A 21,034-nucleotide genomic window follows, 5' to 3' on the forward strand; every position below is an offset into this window, starting at 1 on the left:
CTTCAACGGCGCCAAGTAAGAAAGGGGATCATTCAAGATCCCAGGTTCCTTTGACAGGTCACCTCGGTCCCTTACCGGCGAATCGAGGTAGAGTACCCGTCAAAGAACGACTGGGACCATTGAAAGGTCCCCAAGTTTCAAATCAGACTGGGGGTCGATTTAATCCCCCCAATAAAGAAAACAAAGGGAAAGCCCCTATCACCGACCGCATCGGATTGCGAGTCGAATTAAAAGAGCCCGTTCAGTTCATACGCTCACAAAAGCGTAAGATTGAACGGGCCACTCTTGATAAAACTAACCAAGTGTTGCATTCCCAAGGGGAAGCACACTCATCTGAAGATGAGAGTGTTATACTAAGGGACACCCACCAACACTCTGTAGGGTGCTCCAGCTATCAAGCTGATGAGTTGTACTACAGAGCTGGGGGTGTGGGTAAATCTCGAAAGAGATATGTGCAGGATATGAAGTCCCAATGCCCGTGTGCAAGTATCATCAAGACGGTGCTGTCGGAATGCCGCTGCAACAGTCCCCCAAGAAGAATCTCGGTGTTCGAGAGACTCTCCAAGCCGAGGCATTTCCACAAGAAGAAATTGCTCCGCCAAAAAGACGAGTATTCAAGAGTGTCGGTCAACATGACCGGCCGAGGGGAATCAACACCACACTTCAGCATAGAACAGCTCGCTGAGGTATCCCGGTGTATAGCACGGATGCGGCCCGGAACCAGCGGCCGGAAGGGCTACCAAAGAGTACCAAAGGGCCTCTCTCTGGAAGAAGAAGAATCAGATGCTGATTCAGATACCTGCTCCGCCGTCGCATCAGATGACACGGCTTCAAGTGCGGGCCAGCCGTACGAATCACTCATGATCAGTGCCGAACAAATGACTCGGCAATGCCGAGACACCCTTGGGGGTGTCTCGGCAATGCCGAGACACCCCTAGGGGTGTTTCTCCCCTAGTTTTGTCTTGTTCCTTTTTTTGGCCTCTTGTGCATGGTCCCCCCCTCCTTTATTTTGAATTTCAAGAGAGAACCCCACCCCCAAAACCGAATTCTTTCCCCCCATTTTCGGTTTTCTTTCTTCTTCCTCCCCCTCTTTCCTCCATTGATTTGCTCTTGAGAACCCTTCAATCCCTTAAAAGATTCGGGATTTTGACGGGTACCCATTTGCCGGAATCTTCTCCTCTTTCAAACGAGGGTCTTGGCCTCCATTTCCGAGCCCGAAGGAAAACTCCTTTGACTTGGTAAGTTTTTCTTCACAAACCCCTTATTTTCTTGCAAAGATCATGTCTTTATGCTTGTAATAGATAAGGGTTTATGGATGAAATAAGCATTTGGGGGGTTTTATTGCAAAAACCGAAACTATAGGGGTTTATTTGCAAAATTCGTGGGTCTGAAATTTTGGGGGCTCTTATGCAAACATGAACTGAAATTTGGGAGGCTTGGGTTCGTGTTTGTTTCTTCAAGAAATGGGGGTGCTTTGTGTAAGAGGGTTAAAGAACTGTTTGAGGGGTTTATTTGCAAAACAGTCCCTAAATATTTGGAGGGGCTTATTGTCAAAAGAGCCACGAATTTGGGGCTGAAATCCAAGAAGTTTAAACCCCCGACCCTTGATCGAATTTTTGGTAAAAGCATATGGATGCAAAACCAAAAGTTCATGGAGGGACTTTTATGTAAAATTGACCAAATTCTGCAAAAGGGCTTATTTGCAAAATTTGATCAAAATTATAGGGTACCGGGATGTTCGATGATCAAGTATGATGACCATAACCCGAGTCATACGTGTCCTTGACCTGAATTTGGCCTTGAGCACGAGGGGTATTTTGGGTATTTCACCAAAATTTTCCGCGAAATGACGATTATCGTTTCGCGTGCACGAAATTCGTAGGCTTAATTAGACTTTAACTACAAAATCCTATTTGTTATTAGGATTTCGAGTCCAAGTGCTTAATTTCCCTTCTTCCGATATTTCGTGTATATATATCGTACCTGATGTACTGCTCTTCATTGCAGATTCACGATGTCTCCCCGTCGGTCTCGTCTTTCCGGGAGTCACCCTTGCTCGCAGCATGGCGTGGAGGAGGCTCCTACGACATCATCTCCAGTGACCTCTTGCTTTGGGGGTAAGAATCTTATATATATTTTTTTCTTTTATCCCGGATTGACCTCTCGCGGGTCATGACGGAAGAACCGATACCCCTCCCGCGGGGGTTAAGGTTTCGGACTTGCTTTGCTTAGCCAATTCAAGTCCTCGGTTATATTGGGGCGATCTCGTGTTGCCTTACACCTTATAGGTCGGTATATGTTATCACGGTGTCTACGTGATGACGCATACCGTTCTCCCGGTGTAGGGCACTCGAAATCGAATAATCTCGTCTTGCGTTTATGACATGGATTTTCTGACTCCATCTTTGCTTTGTTGCAGTTGAGTTTCCCGGGGGTAGTCTCCCTCATCATGCCCCTACCGGTTGTAGTAGGGAAGTGTTTTCTTCGGCTTCTGCCAGGCAGATCATCGATCCCCTTCCGCAGTTCGACAGAGATCGCTCAGACGAGTTCTGTCGCTTGATAAAGGATGGAGGGCGTCACTGTTTACGCCAACTTATCACCGATGCTCCTCTCACCGCAGACGCCACTTCTACTGAAGCTTTAAAGAAGCCGGGTTTTCTATTCGGGGATCGCACCGAAGATCCTGCCGCGCTGACTCTTGCTGAGGAGCACTGGCTTACCCTTGACGAGGGAGCTCTTTTATATATCCCCTCTATTCCTCGCCAGTGCTCTTTTACTGACTTGGAGAAACAGGCTGTGGGGCGACAGATGTCCTGGCCTCTTACCAATGCTGTTACACACGTTCAGTGCGGATACATTTCTCATCACAAGAGTCCCGGTTCTCTGGGGTATCAATCCATTTGTGGCCTTCGACCCGGGATCATGGGTCTTGACACTGCACCTCCAGGCGAGGTATCGGCGGCCGCTCTCACCGTGAGGAATCGTTTAGCTCATCTGGGAAGACAATTACCTCGACTGGATTACCGATGTTATGGTTGGGCTTCCTCACTGGCTAAGGGATGGTGGACCCGTTTGACCAGTTATGTTCTGGGACGCTGGGAGAGAGACTTGAAGGGTAGTGGATTATATACGCCCATACGGGCTACTATGTATGGACTTCCCGTTAGCTGCCGTCACTTCTTGGCATTGCTCGAGACATATATGCCTGATAGTAATACCTTCTTGACCAGTGGCGGAGAGCTAGGGTTGGCTCTTCATGAGATGCACCAGGTTTCCGGGCTTTCGATGGGAGATTGCCCGTATCAGGAATACTTCCCTTCTAACCAACAGTTGGAGTGTTTGAAGAAGGATACTCCCGATGTGTATGACACTCTCTGGGACCTCACCTGTCATTATCACACCTGTTTGCTCCAGAGTTCTCCTCCAGCGAAGACGAAGAGGAAGATCAGCTTGAAGCAGTTTGCTGTTTACCTGTTTCCTAACTTGGAGGATGATTCCGAGGAGTCCATACATGAGTTAGGCGTTTTGACCCCTGCCGCTATTAATGAGCTGATGGAGAAGAATGAAACTCATTCTTATACCATTGCTAGTGCCGAGGGGGCTTTTCCGGCCGGGACTAAGTTTCGATCGTTCCTCTATCATGCCCAGAAGTCTATCGATCCTCGGTCTCTGTTAGCTGGCTACCTTGCTCTTTGGCTGAAGAAGTGTGTTGTTCCATATCAGTCTTCAGACGCTCTACCCCTCGAGGTGCTCTTCCCTGCGGTCCAGCTAGCTTATGGGAGGGAGCTTTCTCTGCTTCCAGCGATGGTTGCCAGCATCCATTGCGGGCTTAGGGGTGTAGTTCGTGTTCTTACCCAAGTGGGTTCTAAACCCTCGACTGAGCTTACCTGCCCGAAGGTTGAGCTGCCCTACGCTTATTTGATGGCGTGGTTCGTTCTTCACCGTCCGGACTTGATGTCGGCGCCCAGCGCCGTTGATGTTCCCGTTCCTTTCCTACAGCTGTTGGAGGAGAGTAGATGGGTTGGGAAGAAATTTGAAGATGTACAAAAAGAACTTCGAGTTCGCAGGAACTGGGAGTTCTTCAAATGCTTCCCTCGCTTTTCGGGACGTTATGGCGAGGAGTTGACTGATATGGAGAAACCCCGAACTAACCGGACTGCTCTCGACGTCGGTTGTTTCCGCTGGTTGGTGAACATCCGAGTCGGGTATCTTGTTCTCCGGGTGAAGGACCGCTGCCACATAGAGCCTTACCTTCCCTGCCGTTTCGCACGTCAGTTTGGCTATGACCAACTATACGTTGGGAATCCGAGTCGTAGTTTGCGTGTTGAGGGAGGACTCGTTGACGGCGTACGGGCGTGGTTATGGACCATGGTTGGCTGCACCGGGGCTCAGTTTGCTCTTCCCTCCTATAAACGCAAGCCGATGATTACCTTCCTCAGCTGTAAATGGTTCCTCTCTGCCGATGAATCCATAAGTGTGAGGAGTCTTTCGGAACTAGAATCCGATCACTTGGTTCAATCTGCTATGATGGCTGCTCGCAGGGCTGAGCCTGCTCAGAGACAGAGGAAGAAGTCCACCGGAATTCCCGAAGGGGAGTATGCAGATATAGATACCGACCAAGCAGAACTTGATACAGGTTTGTCATGCTCTTTGATCCTCTTTCTCGACTTCAATTGGTATTGGCGAAAGATCTGGTTCATGAGATGATTCTTGTTGTTTCAGGTGGGGTAGCCGACGACCATGGGTCGCTCGCTTCCCGTCGTGCGAAATCCAAGTTTGGTGGCCAAACTTCGCATGACCGCCCCGTTGGTTCTATGAGGGGTGATCCTTCGAAAAGGAAAAAGATTGCCCATAAACCTCATGTTGATCAGCGCTCCCATGGGGTAGATTCAGGAGGCTTTGCCGACGGGGAGGAAGGTAACATTTTGTTGTACCCACTTTTATTGCTTTAAGATGATTTACCTTCCGGGATCCCTGATCCTGTTTCATAATTCAGGGTTCTTCGAGGAGGGTGAGCTTCCGCCAGGTCCGGTATTCTCTGGGGCTGACAACATGGACTGCTTCATGCAGCAGGTGTGCGACGCCCTTCGTGATGGCTCCCTGGGCATTGATCTGAACATCGATCTTGGGCAGGCAGATGGTGTTGATCCCACCGGTTCATTTTCAGATATACCTACATCCGGTGCTGCAGGTGTTGCGACAGAAGGGCCAGACGGGGATGGGGCCTCCCCTATTGCAGATTTCGAAGAGCAGGGATATGTTCCTGCACCGGTCTTCCCGAGACCTGACTCTGGACTGTTAGCCGATATGTTAGCTGAACAAGCTCCCACCGGGACTGTGAGACCACTCTTTGAGAGTGATTCATCCACAGGTATATATCCAATTTCCTCTCTTCTTTGCTTGTCTCAGTCTCCATTTTGACTAATAAAGAAGTGCAACTATATGACCAGGCGCTGTACCTGATTCTGCTATAGCTTCGGGTGTTTTCCCGCCTTCGCCTAATACGACTGACTTGCCCACGAGGGTTGGTATACCTTCCATGAGTATTCCTGTCGTTACTTCGGAGCCTGTCGAACCCCAACCCGAGGGGATTTCCGCCGGTATAGGTATACCTCGAATTTCCCTTAGGGTCTTTTCGATTGTATTTAATAGTTTCTTGACCTCCCATACTGCTGCTTGCAGGTTCTCGACCGTCTCTATATGAGCAGGTCCATGCTCTCTTGGCCGATACCAATCCAGATGGGGATGTCTTCCGCACTGACCTCGGCTTCTTTACTGCCTTTTATAACGGCGTGATTGATAAGCTTCTGCACAGAGGGTCTTCTTTTGATCAGTTCAAGCGTTCCTTCTCCCGTCACATGATGATGATGAGGGAAGAGGGATATCCGGATTTGGCCGATTCCTTTACAGCTGATTTCGCTGCCCTGGAGTCAGAGATTCGAGAGCTGAGGGAGTTGAAGGCTGGTGGAGCTCCCTCTTTTGCATCTTCTCAGGTGGAGGATAGGTTGACGCAGTGGCATGAACTGCGATCTTCCGTTGGCAGCGAGCTTCGATCACGTGAGCGCACTGTCGAGCAGCTGATGGCCTCTCTGGCGAGGAAAGACACCAGCAGAGCTGAGTTAGTGAGCTCCTTAGATTCCACTCGTGCAGAGATAGCTAGACTGAAGGAGGCCTTGGTTTTGGGAGAGAAATTTCAGATCTCGGCGCCGTTCCCATGGCTTCAAGGATGTCCAATGTTAAATTGTTGTGGCAAGTTTCGAGGATGAATTCCTCGCTGACCGGGTCCCTGCAATTCATAGCTTTGTTCCGGAATCTCTTCACGAAGTTTTCAACCGTCTCGCCATTCTTCTGTTTTTCATCGAACAGCGTGCCGATCGAAACCTCGGTGTCATCATCAAAGAAATTGGTCAAGAACATGTCCTCCATGTCATCCCAGCCGTTGATACTTCCGGGCTTGAGACGGCGGTACCAGTCGAAGGCAGCTCCGCGAAGAGTGCCGACGAATGACCGCACCATGAGGGGCTCATTTCCGGAAATAATTCCTAAATGAGACTTGAAGTAGATTAAATGTTGGGTAGGGGAACCCTTTCCATCAAACGGCGTAAAGTTAATGAGATTAAACTTTGCCGGATATGGAATGGATTCCCACTCCCTCGGATATGGACACGGTATACCTGACCTTTTTACCTCTTGAGCATTCATCAATGCATTGATTTTGCTCTCCAAGTCTTTCATCTTTTTGTCTTCACTCGTTTCTATTTTCGAGTGGTTTTGGGGAGAGGTAATGTGGTCTTCTTTGGCATTATCCTCTACCGGACCACTTCCGTTGTCGTTGTTGACAGGAGGAATAATGACATTATTCCCTTCCCGTTCATTCTCTTCTTGGTTCTGATGATTGGGTCGAGTGGGCTCCTCTTGATGAGTTGTCAAAGCTGCGAGTTGCTGATCGTGCATCTCCCTCATCCGCTGTAGGGTCATTTCCATCTCGAATTTGAAAGCTTCTTTCTGCCGAGTTAGGGCGTCTTCAAGCATTTTGTTCATTTGTTCGGCACTGATCATGAGTGATTCGTACGGCTGGCCCGCACTTGAAGCCGTGTCATCTGATGCGACGGCGGAGCAGGTATCTGAATCAGCATCTGATTCTTCTTCTTCCAGAGAGAGGCCCTTTGGTACTCTTTGGTAGCCCTTCCGGCCGCTGGTTCCGGGCCGCATCCGTGCTATACACCGGGATACCTCAGCGAGCTGTTCTATGCTGAAGTGTGGTGTTGATTCCCCTCGGCCGGTCATGTTGACCGACACTCTTGAATACTCGTCTTTTTGGCGGAGCAATTTCTTCTTGTGGAAATGCCTCGGCTTGGAGAGTCTCTCGAACACCGAGATTCTTCTTGGGGGACTGTTGCAGCGGCATTCCGACAGCACCGTCTTGATGATACTTGCACACGGGCATTGGGACTTCATATCCTGCACATATCTCTTTCGAGATTTACCCACACCCCCAGCTCTGTAGTACAACTCATCAGCTTGATAGCTGGAGCACCCTACAGAGTGTTGGTGGGTGTCCCTTAGTATAACACTCTCATCTTCAGATGAGTGTGCTTCCCCTTGGGAATGCAACACTTGGTTAGTTTTATCAAGAGTGGCCCGTTCAATCTTACGCTTTTGTGAGCGTATGAACTGAACGGGCTCTTTTAATTCGACTCGCAATCCGATGCGGTCGGTGATAGGGGCTTTCCCTTTGTTTTCTTTATTGGGGGGATTAAATCGACCCCCAGTCTGATTTGAAACTTGGGGACCTTTCAATGGTCCCAGTCGTTCTTTGACGGGTACTCTACCTCGATTCGCCGGTAAGGGACCGAGGTGACCTGTCAAAGGAACCTGGGATCTTGAATGATCCCCTTTCTTACTTGGCGCCGTTGAAGGTGCCGGGATAGTAGAAACATGACCTGATTTGGAGGAGCTTTGGGCGATGGTTTCACCCTTCTTTGCTGGAAGTGTTGGTTTCGATTTGGGAACCCACACCCGTTTGCTTGTGGTCGGCGCTTTGACCGCCGTTTCTTGCTGCATTTCTTCCGCCTTCTTTAGGAGGAGTCGGGCATGCGCAAGTAAAGCACGGCGCTTCTTGATTCGCTCCTCGAGCGTGGAGCGGTTCCTCTTGACACGGATCCACTCACTCGCTTCTGTTTTGGAGGGGAGGTTGATTGCTTGCCGTTGCTCTTGTCGCTGCCTTGACTTCAAGTCCTCTGCATAGCGCACTCCATCTTTTGACTCCCTGGCCTTGGCGAGTTGTTGAGCAAGGCGTTGACGACGCCTTTGGAGTGCCCTTTTGGACAGAATCGGAGTTGCATCATCCATCGCCTTTGAGGTTGATGGGAGAGCTGGATTTGCTGTCTTGACCATGCTGAGCAACATGGGGACGTTGCGTGGTGCAAAGGCAGCGGAGGGCTCTTGGTTCTTTGAGTTGGAAGTCCCACGAACGTTCTTGGAAGCGGATGTCTTCTTGCGCCGGTTCGGGGAGGCAGATCTGGAGGAGGAAGAGGAGAGGTATTCTTCGAACTTCTTCTGGTCGAACTCGTATTCGACCTCTTCATTCACCCGGATCTTGAAGGCCGGTTGCGTCACGACGATCTCGGGGGCGAGATCGTTGGCTCCCACTGTGGTCGCCAGCTTGTTTTCGGTAAAAGTCGCTGTTTTCATTGATATTCTCTTTTTGAGATCTGTTACAACTTCAAGCGTTACAACAGAATAAAATGAAAACAAAAGATATTACAACTTAAACGAAAATAAACACGAGGTCCCGGTTTGGTGCGGTCTCGCTTGCGTGGGTTGTTGGCCTGTGACGGGGATGTTGATATCCGTGGACCGCCGACTCTTCAAGATCTCTTTTCCGGTATAATCCGGCAGAGTTTCGTCTATCCGCGAAGGGATATAGAAACAGAACCCCGTCGATCCGCGTGAGATCTCAGAGGTGTAAAGCTTATGTCTCGGCTAAAACGAGGCACTAGCTCTCCTTTGTATCACCGCTAAGGGCAACACTAAGGGAAAAGAAGGGGGGTGAATGAAGGGCTGATGAAGAAATCCTTACTCCTCAATCCGGCAGGGCTTCGCCGCTCTCTTAGAAAACCCCGACTCCTTCCTCCGGCAGGGCTTCGCCGCTCCTCTCTGGAATTTCAGATCTCAAAGGCTAAAGCTCTAGATCTGAAATTTCTCTCCCAAAACCAAGGCCAAGAGAATGGAGGCCCTAGGGGCCTATTTATAGGAAAAGGAGAGGGGTAGGGGGCTGGTTGAGGACACCCCCTAGGGGGGTGTCTCGGCTCCAAAACCGAGACACCCCTTGGGGTGTCTCGGCCATGGCCGAGACACCCCCCATGGGGTGTCTCGGCCATGGCCGAGACACCCCCCTTGGGGTGTCTCGGTTGTGGCCGAGACACTCCTTAGGGGGTGTCTCGGCTATTGGCCGAGACCTGTTCGGGTGTCCCCGGTTCAGCCCGGGGCCGTGCCGTTGTCCCGTCGTTGACTCGCGGTTGATTTGTCGTCCGAACTTAGATTTGAGTGATCCCGGGTGCATTGGAATTCTAACGGCGAGCTATGTGGGCCCCAATGGTTGGGTTATCAGAACGGGACACGACGGGTGTGGGTCCGTTTGCAACGATCACGGGGTTATCGATCAATCCGTATCTCCGTGATTCTGAGATTCTGTCGGCTTACGTAATCCGTCGGTTCGCTTCAGGCGCTTACCGATGTCGTTGGAATTCTTGTGAACCGGGTACTGACGTTCAATCGTCGCTTGTTAACACTGAGCTGTGTGCGGGGACCTCTCGGCAATTTTCGATGCCTACACCTACCTTGCAACCGTTCGATGGCACATGATCGCCAAATCAGCACATCTACTACTTCAAATCTCAAACTGGAGATGTGGTGGCGAACGACGCCATTCTAACCTGACTATTCATCGGTACCCTCAAAGGTGTCACCTTTGAGTGGTTTATGAAACTGTCTACTGGATCTATTCAGAAATGGGTAGATTTGGAAAGGCTTTTCTTGGCCAGATTCTTTGAAGACGACACAGAGGTCTTAGTCCCGACTCTTCTCGCCACTAAGCAGAAGAAGGGAGAATCTATCAAGACCTATGTTGAGAGATTCCGTAGCATGGCATTGCGGTGCCCCTCAGGTATGACCCAATCAACTTTGGTTAAAACTTACAGGCACAACTTGCAGACACGGCTCCTTGCTCAGATGGGAGTAGCAGAATGTCACTACAGGAGACAACTGGTATCACAAGGAGAACAAGCCGAAGAGATTGTCGCTCGGGTGAAAGCCGAAGAAGCTGCACAGCCCAAACCGCAACAGCAACGCAATCAGAACAACGCCCAGCGGTCTAAGGGAAAAGAGACCTTAACAGCTGACTACACGCAAGTACCGCCGCCCACGAAGCAAGGCAAAGCACCCAATAAGCAAAAAGTGCCCAAACAGTATTCCTTCAAGGAGGAGCATGTGGACACCTTGTTTCAGCTACTGCGAAAGAACAACAAGTTACAGCTTCCTGAAATTAGGAAGGCAGAGGAGGCAGGGAAGGTAGATGATCCTAATTACTGCCGCTATCACAGGTTCCTGGGGCATCCTACCAAAATATGTTACATCTTTAAGGACATTCTCCAAAATTTGGTGGACGCCAAGGTGCTCACTCTGAAACCTGAGCAAAAGACTGTCTCTACCAACATGATAGCAGTCCAGTTCGGTGACTTCCCTCCAGTGGTGACCACAGATGGCGTTGCCCCCATCCACAAGGGAGAAATGCGCCTGAAGAATACTGACTTGCACAGTCAGAAGGACAAGGGGTTGATACCCCTCACCACCTCGAAAGGAGAAATCAGGTGGGTCCACCCGGATCTAGTGGGAGACCAACAGTGGACGAACACTTCATCCAAAAAGAAAGGAGGCAAGACTAAGTTTTCCAACATGATTAGCCCCTCCATTACTGAGAACGATGATCATCTCAAACCTCTTACTGACTCAGAAGAAGAGAGGATTGTTCTAGCGGCATACCCAGAAGGCAACACTGGCACTCGGTCAGGAAAAGCTTACTTGAGAGACTATAACCAGGATATTCAAGAAGCTGACGAACACCCCCAAGACGCTGGGGGTTCTGTACCGAAAAAGCCGGCTGATAAGGGAAAACAAAAAGAACTCTGGTTCAACAGAAATCTCCACCAGGAACCCGGGGAGTCGAGCACTCCTTTCCAATTTAATGTCATGGCGCAGCTGGCCAACATACCGGCTAGGATTACTCTATACGAGCTCCTGAGGTTGTCCAAAACCACCAAAGAAGCTCTGATCGAAGCTTTAAAGAACACGGAGAGCTTTATCACCCAAGTCACTCCGATTTCTGAAGCTTCTGAATATCAAACTTGTCGGTAATGTCTGCAAGCGGCAAGAAGTTTACCCTGCATATCATTTACTCAAGAAGACATGCAGGTTAAACACAAGCACGACATGCCGCTATACTACACAGGGTATATCAGATCCTCTGAAATCAGTCATGTCCAGGTTAACCCGGGCTCAGCAGTCAGCATCATGCCTTACAGGGTCATGCAGGTCTTAGGAATTCCCATGCATCGGCTGCACACCACCCAGACCACTATCTTTAGGTTCTACGCAAACAGCACTCGACCCCTGGGGAAAATCAAACTCAGGTGTCAAATTGGAGATCTCAAATCCGAAGTGACTTGTTATATTATAGATGCGGACACGTCCTACAATCTGTTGTTAGGACGACCATGGATACATGCAAACCGCATTGTCTCATCTACCCTGCATCAGGTCATGAAGTATGCTAATGATGAAGGAGAAGTTCGAACCCTAATTGCGGAACAATATCCTTTCCGAGGGGTGGAAAACTTTCACACCGACTCTATTTTCTACTTAGAATCTCAGGAGAAAGAAGATGTTGACAGTGGCAATGAAGCTGTTATCGAACCAGATCCTGAAGATGATTGTCCGTGGGAACTGAACTTAGATGTAATGGGTCAGGATGAGAGTAAGAATAATGTACCGAGCGAGGGTGAATGGTGCATTAATGAAGACTTTCTTTTAGCGTACTTTCCTGATGTGTCCTCTAAAAATAAACCAATAGAGAATGATTCTAATGCAGGTACCAACCCATGGCACGCACTGTGCACAGAGGCATCGCTTACGTTGCCAATCAAGTTATTCTTCGCTTCAGATAAAGAAGCAGAAGACACACAGAAGGCTTTCTTCAAAGTCCCATCCAAAAGGAAAGGGCAGAAGCTGATCTGTTTTGGTAAAGTCAAACCCGAACAACTCAAACGAGGAAGTTCAGAGGAAGATGACGGAGTTCCCCAATTCCATTACCACGAACCCAATTCTATATACTTAATGAAACGAATGTGGTATAACTTTAATGAGAAACAGGGTTTGAACTTCGGGAAAGGAAGACGAACACCGATCCGAATGTCTCTCACCCCTGAAGGAAAACCTCCGGATTATTATCAAAAAACCGGAAGAGGCTTAGGTTATGTCACAACTCCCCCTGCCTCAGAAAATGAGATCAGTAATTATCTGCGTCAGGATCATTCATCCGGAACATCTTCCTGGGAATCCGACGTCAGTGTCGGACCTTTCTTTAAAAGTTTGACGGTGAACATAGCTTCAACTAGTCACCCCGATGAAGATGCAGGGGGTGATGAAGAGTTAATCGAATCAACCGACAATCCTTGGATAAAACATCTTAACATCTTGTGGGATATGCGCTTCGAACAACGCGAACCACCCACCGAAGATAAAGTGATCCAGGTCAACATGGGAGACGAGTCTGACCCCAAGCCTATCTTTATAGCCGAAGACTTATCATCATCCGAAAAAGAGGACCTTATATCTCTCATCCAAGAATATATAGATGTCTTCGCTTAGAATTATGAAGATATGCCTGGCCTGGACCCGAAGGTTGCCATGCACCGTCTCAACATCGATCCGGATGCAAAACCCGTTAAACAACAACAACGCAGGTTTCGTCCAGAGATCATGGAATCAATTGAATCAGAAGTTAAAAAGCTTATAGACTTAGGTTTTGTTAGGGAAGAGCAACACCCTGACTGGGTAGCCAACATTGTTCTAGTTCCCAAGAAGAATGGTAAGGTCCGGATATGCATTGATTTCCGCGATCTTAACGCAGCTTGTCCAAAAGACGAGTTTCCTCTTCCTATCACTGACGTCATGATCGATAACACCTGCGGATATAAAAGGATGTCTTTCATGGACGGATTCTCCGGGTACAATCAGATCAAGATGCACCCGGAAGATGAAAAGCATACTGCTTTTAGAACACCACTGGGGGTGTATTGCTACACAGTGATGCCCTTCGGCCTGAAAAACGCAGGTGCAACTTATCAACGTGCAACGAACGCCATCTTCCATGAACACTTACGAAAAAAGGTCGAGTGCTACGTTGATGATATAGCAGTAAAGAGCTAATGTAAAGATGATCATCTTACAGATCTGAAGACAATGTTCGAGATCATGCGAGCACATCAGCTGAAGATGAACCCGACAAAATCGTTCCTCGGAGTATCAAGCGGAAAATTCTTAGGATTTATCGTCACATCCAAAGGAATCTCTCTTGACCCAGAAAAAGTGCGTGCCATCCAAGACACCACCTCCGAAGAATCTCAAAGAGCTCAGAGGTTTGCAAGGCAGACTGGCCTACATTCGAAGATTCATACACCTCCGAAGAATCTCAAAGAGCTCAGAGGTTTGCAAGGCAGACTGGCCTACATTCGAAGATTCATATTAAATCTTTTAGGGCGATGCCAACCTTTCTCTAAGCTCATGAAGAAAGGAATATCCTTTGTTTGGGATACAGAGTGTCAAAGAGCATTCGAGGAGATTAAGAGATACCTAACTCAACCGCCAGTTCTCGTGGCCCCAATATCAGGAAAACCATTCCTGTTATATATGAGGGTCATGGATCATTCTCTTGGTGCTTTGTTAGCCCAGAACAATGATCAAGGTTAAGAACAAGCAATCTATTACCTGAGCAGGACTATGATGGGAGCCGAACACCGGTACAATCCAGTCGAAAAGAATGTCTCGCCTTGGTATTCGCAATCCAAAAGATGTGACATTATCTAGTTGGACAAACTATTCAGGTTATCTCTAAGGTGAATCCTTTGAGTGTTCTGATGACAAAACCATCATCTCTAAATTGCCGGCTTGCAAAATGGGCCATTCTCTTGTCGCAATACGACATGCAGTTCATGCCTCAAAAGGCGGTCAAGGGTCAAGCACTGGCAGACTTTTTAGCCGATCACCCAGTATCGGGAACGTCTAAGTTGTATGAAAAATTACCTGACGAAGTCGCTGAAGCTTGCGCTACTCAAGAAGCTACGCATGTGTGGAAGTTATTCTTCGATAGTGCGTCTTGAGCAAACCCTCATGGAGCAATCACCGCAGGAGTAGGAGTAGTATTAATCTCTCTGAATGGCACGTGATCCCAATAGGATTTTCCCTAATCGAACCTTGCACCAACAATGTAGCCGAGTATAATGCTCTGCTATTAGGGATGCAATTTGCTGAAGAACTTAATATTCAGCACCTCGAGGCTTATGGTGACTCTCAGCTCATCGTTAATCAAGTCCGAGGAGAATACGAAGTACGTCATGAGGATTTGATCCCGTATTACTTCGCAGTGCTAGAGCAGGCTCAAAAGTTCGAAGGCTTCTTTATCGAATACGTGCCAAGAGCTCAGAATGCATATGCCGATGCTTTAGCCTCTTTGGCAACTTCGCTAGCCTTACCCCCAGGAGCCGAAACAATGTTTCCGGTCATGGGACGTGAGCTATACTTTTCCAAAATTCCTATAAAGGAAAACTCAGACGAGACGACGACAGGAGAAGTCTGTACAACATTTATGGACTTCGAATCTAGGGATTGGCGATTTCCGTACATCGACTATGCCCTATATGGAATTAACGAAAGGCCCTCCGATTCTATTACGATGCAGTTTCTCAAGTCCTGTATCGTAAATCACATGATGGAGTCTTACTTCGATGCCTTTCCCGAAAGGAAGCTAAAGAAGCCCTCAAAGAGGCTCATGACGGAATGTGCGGAGCTCATCAGCCTGGAGCTAAATTAGGAGATCACCTCCGACGAATCGGCTATTATTGGCTGAAGATGTTTTCAGACGCAGTTGACTATGCTAAACGTTGTCACGCATGTCAAATTCATGGAGATTTTATCCACCAAGCACCTGGAAACTTACACCCCACAACGGCGTCCTAGCCCTTCGAAATGTGGGGTATAGATATAGTGGGACCGATTTCCCCTCCGACGTCCAAGGGGCACCGGTTCATTTTAGCTGTGACTGACTATTTCTCCAAATGGGCGGAGGCAATCCCGTTGAAAGAAGTCAAGACTTCGAATGTAATCAAGTTCATCAAGCATCATGTCATATACCGTTTTGGAGTACCAAGACGAATAGTTCACGACAACGGGACACAATTCATCAGTTTTGGATTCCAGAGATTCTGTGATAAATTCAGAATCCAAAGTGTAGCATCTACGGTTTATTACCCGCCAGCAAATGGTCTTGCAGAAGCCTTCAACAAAACTATAGTGAAGCTTCTCAAAAAATTTGTTTCCAAGAGCCGGCGCGATTGGGATGAAAGACTTGAAGAATGCCTGTGGGCTTACCGCACAACGGTGAGGACCCCTACAAGAGCTACACCATTCTCTTTGGTATATGGCTGCAAGGCTGTATTACCATTAGAAATTCAGATCCCTTCTCTGAGAGTTGCTATCACAATGGGACTAACAGAAGAAGAAAAACATCAAGAAAGAACTTGAAGTCTTAGATGACAAACGACTTCAAGCTCAGCAACAGATCGAGTTATATCAAGCCCTTATTTCCAAAGCCTACAACAAAAAGGTTAAGGAACGGATTTTCAAGAAAGGCGACTTAGTTTTGGCCAACGGACGACCCATGGTAATGACTCACAAAACCAAGGGGAAGTTCAATCCTAAATGGGAGGGGCCCTTCGTAATAGAATCAGTCTATTCGAGTGGAGCTTATCGTCTCATCAATAAAAAAGGAGATAGGCTCATGATGCCAATCAATGGAAAGTTCCTTAAGAGATACTTCCCGTAAATCATGTAGCCCCCTAAACCCCAGCTAAATCAGGCTGGGGTTTGCCTATTTATAGTATATTTCTGTCTTGTATTTCGCCATGTTAACATTAAACCTCTGACGATTGAAATTTTCTAGAATTACTCTAATAAAGAGAATTTCGATTTCATGCCAAGTTAACACTATACTCATGGCATTTGCTTTATCTTTCGTTGTCCTGAATCATATTTCAACAAAAGAGATGATGAAAGCCAAAATGATATCATTTTCATTCAATATTGTTGATTTGAATACAAAATGAAGACAATCGAAATGAAAATGATACAAATTTATTCCCTAGCTAAAAAGCGATTCAAGTCCTAAGCATCGGGACTCATCAGTCTAAAAGACTTGAGTTTAGATTTCAGCGCCAATACTTTCTCCTCACGAGCCTTTTTGACTTCCTCTGTTATCTTGCTCTTGAGCTCCTCTTCATTTGGTGCTGCTTCTGCAATCTCTCGCCTAATCTTGTCAGCAGCAACAAGCTCATCGCAATAGCCTTTGAAAAGCCCGCCACAGTAAGCAATTAACCCTTTTATAACTTCCATGTCTCCCGCTAATCGAGCAGTTATCTGAGATTGCTCAATACCAGCATGGGTAAGCTCGATCGCAGTATCCCGAATACCTGCAGCAAAACTGCCCAAGTCTACTTGCACTTGAAGATGTTCCCAGCGCAGACGAGCAATACGAGAATCTGTTTCGGATAGACTCTTTTGAAGAGCCTCTTGCTGCTGTATTTTCAAAGCCCTGACCTCAGAAAGAGCCTGATCCACTTCGGGTTCTATGTCGTCGCGTTGTAGCATTGAAACGAATTCCAATTCATATTCCAGAATAATAATGCTCTCGTGACAATGTTCAGTCCACAGTGCATTCCCTTCGTTCCTAATCTTGGTGAGACACTCCAGCAGATGGGGTTCAAAGACTTTGAAACTCACGTCCCCGAGACTAACGACATCGATAGTCATTTGCATCCAGTACTCTAATTGTTCGATGAGCTTCCTCAAAGTTTCCGAGCTTGGGGGTGGAGTAGTCGGTGGATAAATAAAGCAATTCTCATAATCAGTGCGAGTGGGGGTGTGCGCAGCTTCAGATGATAACTTTTCGGGCATATTTGGCGCTGAACCTGGGACGGTCGATCCCTGTCCACCTGTTGGCATTTCAGGACTAGGAGGAATAACTTAAAGCATAGTATCCCCGCTGTTTTCAGGAGACGCAACACGTGCCGACTTTATGGCGTACCCCATCAGTTTAGCTTTTTTGGAGTTCTTAGCAGCAACGGGTTTTCGCTTCCGAATCCTCTTCTCATATTCGCCTTCCTCCTCAGCAGTAAGAGCCCGCTTCCCTTATGATCTCAAGGAGCGAGGCTCATGAGGGGGTGTCCTCTCGAGAACTTCTTTAGTGTCCTCTTCTTCAGAAGGCTTAGCAGTAGGTAATTCCCCTAGGATCTCCTCGATTCTGGATGCTTCTCATTCGCAGGACAGATAATCCTCTATCCCTGGTAATCGAGTCCTAGCAGAACCACTTCTCGATTTATAAAATTCTCGGATCTCATTTATGCATGAGGTATATATATCATATTCGGGGATTCGAGAAGCTTTGTCGAACCAATCATGGAAATTCGCTACGGTAGAGCAACCAGGCGGCAAATTAGGCAGAGTAAACTAAGCATGAGTCCCTCGGGCAGAAAAGAAATACCAAGCATGAGCACCTTCGTAAAGATTCCCAATATGAGCTAATCGTGGGTTAGGGTTACCAACATAAAGCTGATCATACCCAAATTGTCGAGCGAAACGCGAAGGAATATATGGCTCAATGATGCATTTCTCGCCTAGTCGGAAGACCAGGTAGCCCACCCTGATAGCAAGATGCCATTGGAAAGTCCCTGTGTTTAAAAGCGAAGATCCTTCGAAAACCACGTCGCCAAACTTCGGGCCTTCTTCTTCAGCCCCATCAAAACAAGGGCGGCAGCAAAATAGATCATACTTGTCTTCCAAAGACAAGAGTTGTCTAGCCCGGACTATGTGCACGGACGTCCACATGGCAGACTCAAGTCTCTGGATGAAAGGAACAGAGGCTTCATTATCATGTACAATTCCCGTCATCAAAGAGGGACAATGCAGCACAAACCAAGCCACTAAGTAAGTATAGGGCATTGGTGTGCGGGGTTGAGAAGTCTTCCGAACTTTCTTCCCAGCAACATTCATCTCCTTGACGTCTAGGAGTTCAGAAATCAAATCCCGTAAGCCCCTCTGTAGACAACCTGTCATTGCAGGGAGAAGACTTAGAGGTCTTCCGTAAGCCAGAAGAACGACTGGGTAGACTACCTCAACCAAGATCGATTCAGCTGGTTTCGTTGGCACGACGCACCGCTTCAACCATAGCATCAAGAAACCAGCAAGAAGGGCCGTGTCAGAGATAGGAATTGCAGTTTGATGATGAAAACTTTCAAATTCGCTGTCAGCTTCAAACCCATCTTCTAAACACCTGTTCCTATAAATAGCATTAGGGGCCTTGATGCGGGCTTTAATACTCTTAGTAGAGCTTATAGCAAATTGGGTCACCATCAAGTCTTTCTGACCCAGGTTCTGAAATAAGTAATCTGCCCACGCAGTATGCATAAGACCACCACCACGCATCCCAGCGACTTGAGCACAGATGTAGAAATGGCATATCAACTCTCAAAAGGTGCTGTATATCTCTGGATGAGCAGTCTTCAGGAGGGAGAGTTCTTCGATGGTGGGAATAAATTCTTCATAGGGCGTTTGCCCGAAGGATAATCCCGATATCGCATGCATCTCATGGAGAACAAATCCCAACTCCCCAACAGGTGTGAAAAAAGTGCAGCTATTCGGATTGTACCGCTCCAGTATAGCAAAGAAGTAGGGATAGTTCTGAATGATCCCGCGTCTTGTAGCATGTACTGGTATCGTGAGGCCAGACTGAGCAAGGGGCTCCTTAAGTTCTTCTAGAACAAAATCCACCATCCGGGTCCACCAGCCATCTTCTCCAGAAAATAACCAGCCTGGAGAACAGAAGGCTTGTGTAGGAAATTCGCATCGGGCAACAATAAACTGGCGCACGAAAATGTTCGCTGGAAGAGGTGTCTCCTGAGCGAAGCCTTTTTTTCTCAAAACAACCAGGTCTCAGACCTTTGAGTTGTCCGCCAAATTGAACACGAGAGGATCGACCAGATCCGAATGAGATGTTCTCTTTTTCCTTTACAAGATCGAAGGCCAAGCCCCTACGACCACCGACACTCAGGAAGTATGAAAGCGGGTACATTCTCTTCATGCTTGGAAGAAAAAGCAACTGATCATCGATTCTTCGCAGCATCTGAGAATCTTCGACATACCTAACTTGTCCATCGGCGGATATATGGTCTCCGAACAAAAATGATGGTTTGACGAACTGGTCCAAACCCACAGGAGTGTCTAGATCCACATCAGTGATCAGAGCCCTAAGGGTGGAACACCCAGCAAACCTAATTAAATGTGCCCGCTCCAAGCTAGGAAAAGTGCATAAAGGAATTTCTCTGCGAAGCCCAAAAGCTCTCCCCACTTCTGGAGCATCAGTGTAGTTGAAATGCTGCTCCGGTAGAAGTGGTACATTGGGAAAAGGTACTGTAAAATCAGAAGCAATAGTTAGTAGCAGAAATAGGTTGCTAACACACGAAGGTTAAATTCTACGTGCCAAGCTTTAAATACAAGTTCCAACCCTTGTATCAGTACTTAAACGCAGAGGCTGAACCCTGCGTTGTAATATTTGAACGCAGAGGTTAAACCCTGCGTTGTAATATTTGAACGCAGAGGTTGAACCTTGCGTTATAATACTGGAACGCAGAGGTTAAACCAGGTCCTGCGTTCAAATTTCATACCCAAACATAGGAGTCTTAACTCTATGTTTCCTCAAACGCAGAGTCCTAAGTCTGCATTTTCAATTTTAACACAGAGTCCTAACTCTGCATTCCTAATTTTAACATAGAGACTTAGCTCTATAATTTCTAAACGCAGGGTCCTAAGTCTGTGTTTTTTATTTTAACACGAAGTTATAACTCTGCGTTTCAGACAGAAACGAGTTATCTTCCTCGTTGATGAGAACTCATCTAGGGTTTTCAGAAAACTTGTCGAAATAAGATGCCATGGCCACCACTTACCACAGCAACGAGGTCCATGTGACAGCGACGGTAGTGTCGAAGCGCTCATCGGAGCCGCGACATCGCCGGTGTTCTCGGCCGGCAACGCGTCCAAAGCCGCCTTGGCAGCCTTCTTGGAACCCGCACTCATCCTCCTGGGCGCCATGCGGGTGATTAATTGGAGAAGACGGAGTTCGTCAGAAAATTGACCGAAATTCAAACGAGAAATCTCGTTCTTGGAACTAAGCAAGGCAAAAGAGTCAAATGACTCTTGATGTGACCTTACAGGCCTATTTATAACAGCCATCAAGCTGTTAAATTGGTTCGGGACTCTAAGAAAGAATCCCAACCGATTTTGAAACGCAATCTTTTGCGTTAATTGATAAGATCGATTAGATCTTAACGCAGAGTTCACTTCTGCGTTCAAGTCTCAAATGTCAGGCCTAGCCCTACGTTATAAGAGTTCTTAACTCTACATTTTGGAATCTCAAATGCAAAAGTCACCCATGCATTGTGATTATTTGAATCAAAGGACACATCTTTGTATTGGCAAAACATGATACTTATTTCTTAAGTTCATGAACTCTTTTAGCATGGCATTGTTAAACTTCTGTATTTCCCCAGCAGAGTTTAAATCCCCGTCAGGTTAATATTATGTCGCAGACAGATCTCATCCCCACAGAGCTTGAATTTAGTTTACATCATTGTAACAGTAATTCCTCTAT

At 47.4% G+C, this 21,034-nt stretch overlaps 1 protein-coding gene across 1 annotated transcript; it reads left to right on the plus strand.

Annotated features, from left to right (window-relative positions):
• LOC109842280 lies at window positions 1,140–6,266 on the plus strand. Its single transcript, XM_020411178.1, has 7 exons — window positions 1,140–1,238; window positions 2,008–2,117; window positions 2,420–4,636; window positions 4,723–4,917; window positions 4,997–5,371; window positions 5,451–5,606; window positions 5,683–6,266. The coding sequence occupies exons 2-7, from the start codon at window positions 2,015–2,017 to the stop codon at window positions 6,264–6,266; spliced, it is 3,630 nt and encodes a 1,209-aa protein (XP_020266767.1). The 5' UTR covers window positions 1,140–1,238; window positions 2,008–2,014.

Source organism: Asparagus officinalis, chromosome 5 (genome assembly GCF_001876935.1).
Source record: "Asparagus officinalis chromosome 5, Aspof.V1, whole genome shotgun sequence".
NCBI lineage: Eukaryota > Viridiplantae > Streptophyta > Magnoliopsida > Asparagales > Asparagaceae > Asparagus > Asparagus officinalis.